General features: G+C 37.8%; 1 protein-coding gene across 2 annotated transcripts in view; it reads left to right on the top strand.

Annotated features, from left to right (window-relative positions):
- The window catches only part of SLC28A2 (solute carrier family 28 member 2), a 77,335-nt gene extending 74,946 nt beyond the window's left edge, over window positions 1-2,389 (top strand). The window contains exon 19 of one of the 2 annotated variants that reach the window (XM_007467018.1): window positions 2,140-2,257. In XM_007467018.1, the coding sequence (XP_007467080.1) occupies window positions 2,140-2,257 (118 nt within the window). Of the gene's footprint in view, window positions 1-2,139 lie in introns of both variants that reach the window. The other variant, XM_007467017.1, reaches the window with a different exon arrangement.
- The last annotated feature ends 2,727 nt before the right edge of the window (window positions 2,390-5,116 follow it).

Below are 5,116 nucleotides of genomic sequence, written 5' to 3' on the forward strand. Positions count from 1 at the left end.
ATGGTTTAGGTTTTGTGTACGTGTTAGGGCTCGGGTTAGTGTGAGCGTACGGGTTAGGAAAAAAAAAAAAAAAAAAAAAAAAAAAAAGGTAAATATGTGAGGTGAGGGATGTGTTAACTCAATGTTGGGAATCCTTTCACAGTATATGTGTATGTCAGATCATCACGTTGTACACTCTCTATATATTACAATTTTATTTGTCAATTATACCTCCATAAAACTGAAACACATATACATATATACATACACACCAAGCCTGAGCTGTTTTCCTTTCTCAAGAGGAAAGTGGCTTTGGAGTACCATCTCACTATTTAGAATAAATTCAATTCTAAATCATTACAAGGCATAAATGTTGCTTCAGTGATGTTTGGACAGGAAATTCCCCAAAAGACTATGGTTATGAACTGGACAGAGAAGCAGACACATTGTATAGGATTTCTTGCTAGTACTATCTTGGGCATGAATGAGAAAATACACTTAATTCTGTCTTATTTATGGGTTGGCCAAAAAGTTCCTTCAGTTTTGAAGTAAAAATAAAAGACACATTTTCCATTTTTACCAAGAACTTTATTTGGACAATGTATTCACTGTTTTGTTCCACTTGCCTTCTGCCATTTTTCAGGCAGCTTCATAATTCCGTCTTCCCAAAACTTTTTATCTTTTTGAGCAAAGAACGGTCCCAGGTGCCTTTTATAGTCTTCCAGGGAATTGAAATTTTTTCCATTAAGAGAATTTTGTAGACTGAAATGAATGGAAATCCAAAGGTGCAATTGTCTGGTGAATAAGGCAGATGAATCAGAACTTCCCAGCCAAGCTGTAACAGTTTTTGCCTGGTCATCAAAGAAACATGTGGTCTTGCCGTACCCTAATGGAAGATTACGCATTTTCTGCTGACTAATTCTGGACACTTTTCTTCGAGTGCTGCTTTCAATTGGTCTAATTGGGAGTAGTACTTGTTGCAATTAATTGTTTGGTTTTCCCGAAGGAGCTCATAATAGAGGACTCCCTTCCAATCCCACCATAAACACTACATCACCTTCTTTGGATGAAGACCAGCCTTTGATGTGGTTGGTGGTGGTTCATTTCGCTTGCTCCACAATCTCTTCCATTCCACATTACTGTACAGTATCCACTTTTCATCACCCGTCACAATTTGTTTTAAAAACAGAACGTTTTCATTACATTTAATTAGAGAATCGCATGCAGAAATACGGTAAAGAAGGTTTTTTTCGCTTAACTTATGTGGAACCCAAACATCAAAGCAATTAACATAACCAAGCTGGGGCAAATGATTTTCAGTGCTTGATTTGGATATTTTGAATATGTCAGCTATCTACTGCGTGGTATAACGTTGATCGTTCTCAATATCTCGATTTCATCACTATCAACTTCAAATGGTCTACCTAACTGTGGTTCATCGTCCAGCAAGAAATCTCCAGCATAGAACTTCTCAAACCACTTTTGATACGTTTGATCAGTCATAGCACCTTCTCCATACACTGCACAAATTGTTTTTTTTTTTTTTTTTGCATTTCAGTTGCATTTACTATTCTTGAAATAATAAAGCATAATATGCTGAAATGTTGCTTTTTTCTTCCATCTTCAGTATTAAAATGGCTACACAAAAATCCACCAATTTTGGGGCTTCCCTGGTGGCGCAGTGGTTGAGAGTCCGCTTGCCGATGCAGGGGACGAGGGTTCGTTCCCGGGTCCGGGAGGATCCCACATGCCGCGGAGCGGCTGGGCCGCTGAGCCTGTGCGTCCGGAGCCTGTGTTCCGCAACGGGAGAGGCCACAGCAGTGAGAGGCCCGTGTACAGCAAAAAAACAAACAAACAAACAAAAAAAACCCACCAATTTTGATAAGTTCTTTTTTTAAATTGCATGCTGATATGACAGCTGTCCCAATACAATCTAATACAATTGTTTCGAATGAAGTTAAAGACAACTAAGTGCTACTAGAGCCATCTTATGGAAAAAACCAAATGAACATTTCGGCCAGCCCAATATTTGGTCATTGTGATTGGATTCATTAATAAGTTTCTGTTTTTGTTTTCACCTGCTTGGTAGAACTTATTGATACATCTTGTTGCATTGTTTTTATCTGACCCACTATGTATCTCTCTGGCTTTTCATTTCAGTACCTCTCTGAATGGCACCAACCCTCCTTCTTTTCCTGGTCCCTGGGAAGATAAAGAGCTCAGTGCCATAGCCCTTGCTAAATGCTGTGACCTCTACACCAATGCTGTCTGTGCATAAAGCTGGTCCATTTCCGTAACAGTCCTGATCTGGATGGCTTTTTGATGGCAAAGTTATTTTCGTACTCAGAGTTCTCATTCTACAGCTAATTCACCTTGATCTTTAATAGTAAATGTAAAATATTCATTTTGGTTCACTGTATGTCAGTAATGAAAATTAGCACTCGTTTTTCCATTATTTGGCTGAACCAAATAAGAAATTCCTTATGGGCTCTGTCTGAGCTTAGAGTTGAAATAATAAATATTACGATGTCAAAAAATGTCTTTCAAACCTTGCTTCTAGTTGCCATCTTAAAAAGTATGTGATGTGTGCCAGAACTCTTCTATATATGTTCTGGTAAAACAAATATTGGAGGCAGGCACAGTCTACCTTGGAGTTTGATGAGTGTCATTCCTCTCTGCCCCTTACTGAAAGAAGACGTATGCAGGCAAGTTATTCAAAAATCTTGTACCAGTTTTCTTATCGTAAACTGGGAATAATGATGTTTGCCCTGTTCACTTCAAGATTATACTAATCAAAGCAGTGTGTGGAAGTTCTTGGAAGATGTAAAAAGTGTTTCATGACTCTGTCCTAAAGATGCTACCAGAAAACTACTAGAGCTAATCAATGAATTTTGTAAAGTAGCAGGATACAAAATTAATGCACAGAAATCTCTTGCATTCCTATACACTAATGATGAAAAATCTGAAAGTGAAATCAAGAAAACACTCCCATTTACCACTGCAACAAAAAAAATAAAATATCTAGGAATAAACCTACCTAAGGAGACAAAAGACCTATATGCAGAAAATCATAAGACACTGATGAAAGAAATTAAAGATGATACAAACAGATGGAGAGATATACCATGTTCTTGGATTGGAAGAATCAACATTGTGAAAATGATTCTACTACCCAAAGCAATCTACAGATTCAATGCAATCCCTATCAAACTACCACTGGCATTTTTCACAGAACTAGAACAAAAAATTTCACAATTTGTATGGAAACACAAAAGACCCCGAATAGCCAAAGCAATCTTGAGAAAGAAAAACGGAGCTGGAGGAATCAGACTCCCTGACTTCAGACTATACTACAAAGCTACAGTTATCAAGACAGTATGGTACTAGCACAGAAACAGAAATATAGATCAATGGGACAGGATAGAAAGCCCAGAGATAAACCCACACACATATGGTCACCTTATCTTTGATAAAGGAGGCAAGAATATACAGTGGAGAAAAGACAGCCTCTTCAATAAGTGGTGCTGGGAAAACTGGGCAGCTACATGTAAAAGAATGAAATTAGAACACTCCCTAACACCATACACAAAAATAAATTCAAAATGGATTAAAGACCTAAATGTAAGGCCAGACACCATCAAACTCTTAGAGGAAAACATAGGCAGAACACTCTATGACATAAATCACAGTAAGATTCTTTTTGACCCACCTCCTAGAGAAATGGAAATAAAAACAAAAAAAAACAAATGGGACCTAATGAAACTTCAAAGCTTTTGCACAGCAAGGGAAATCATAAACGAGATGAAAAGACAACCCTCAGAATGGGAGAAAATATTTGCAAATGTAGCAACTGACAAAGGATTAATGTCCAAAATTTATAAGCAGCTCATGCAGCTCAATATGAAAAAAACAAACAACCCAATCCAAAAATGGGCAGAAGACCTAAATAGACATTTCTCCAAAGAAGATATACAAATTGCCAACAGACACATGAAAGAATGCTCAACATCATTAAGCATTAGAGAAATGCAAATCAAAACTACAATGAGATATCATCTCACACCGGGCAGAATGGCCATCATCAAAATACCTACAAACAATAAATGCTGGAGAGGGTGTGGAGAAAAGGGACCCTTCTTGCACTGTTGGTGGGAATGTAAATTGATACAGCCACTATGGAGAACAGTATGGATGTTCCTTAAAAAACTACAAATAGAACTACCATACGACCCAGCAATCCCACTACTGGGCATATGCCCTGAGAAAACCATAATTCAAAAAGAGTCATGTACCAAAATGTTCATTGCAGCTCTATTTACAATAGACAGGACATGGAAGCAACCTAAGTGTCCATCAACAGATGAATGGATAAAGAAGATGTGGCACATATATACAATGGAATATTGCTCAGCCATAAAAAGGAACGAAACTGAGTTATTTGTAGTGAGGTGGATGGACCTAGAGACTGTCATACAGAGTGAAGTGAGTCAGAAAGAGAAAAGCAAATACTGTATGCTAACACATATATATGGAATCTAAAAAAAGAAATGGTCATGAAGAACCTAGGGGCAAGACGGGAATAAAGATGCAGCCCTACTAGAGAATGGACTTGAGGATATGGGAAGGGGGAAGGGTAAGCTGTGACAAAGTGAGAGAGTGGCATGGATGTATATACACTACCAAACGTAAAATAGATAGCTAGAGGGAAGCAGCCGCATAGCACAGGAAGATCAGCTCGGTGCTTTGTGACCACCTAGAGGGGTGGGATAGGGAGGGTGGGAGGGAGGGAGATGCAAGAGGGAAGAGGTATGGGGACATATGTATATGTATAACTGATTCACTTTGTTATAAAGCAGAAACTAACACACCATGTAAAGCAATTATACTCCAATAAAGATGTTAAAAAATAAATAAATAAGTAAATAAACACACAAAAAAGTGTTTCATGACTCTGTATGTGGAATCACTACTATAAAAGTTATTGTAATATATAATTAACATATAATTGACAAATGCTTCACTTTATGTTGGCTGGAGTTGCCCTGAAGTAGACCTTGGATGTTATCTGAATACTTTGGGAAGGATGCTGTTAGAGGTACCCATTTGACAATGAAAGTTGCAATTTAATGCCCTTTAC

This window comes from Lipotes vexillifer, unplaced genomic scaffold (assembly GCF_000442215.2).
Source record: "Lipotes vexillifer unplaced genomic scaffold, Lipotes_vexillifer_v1.1 scaffold1010, whole genome shotgun sequence".
NCBI lineage: Eukaryota > Metazoa > Chordata > Mammalia > Artiodactyla > Lipotidae > Lipotes > Lipotes vexillifer.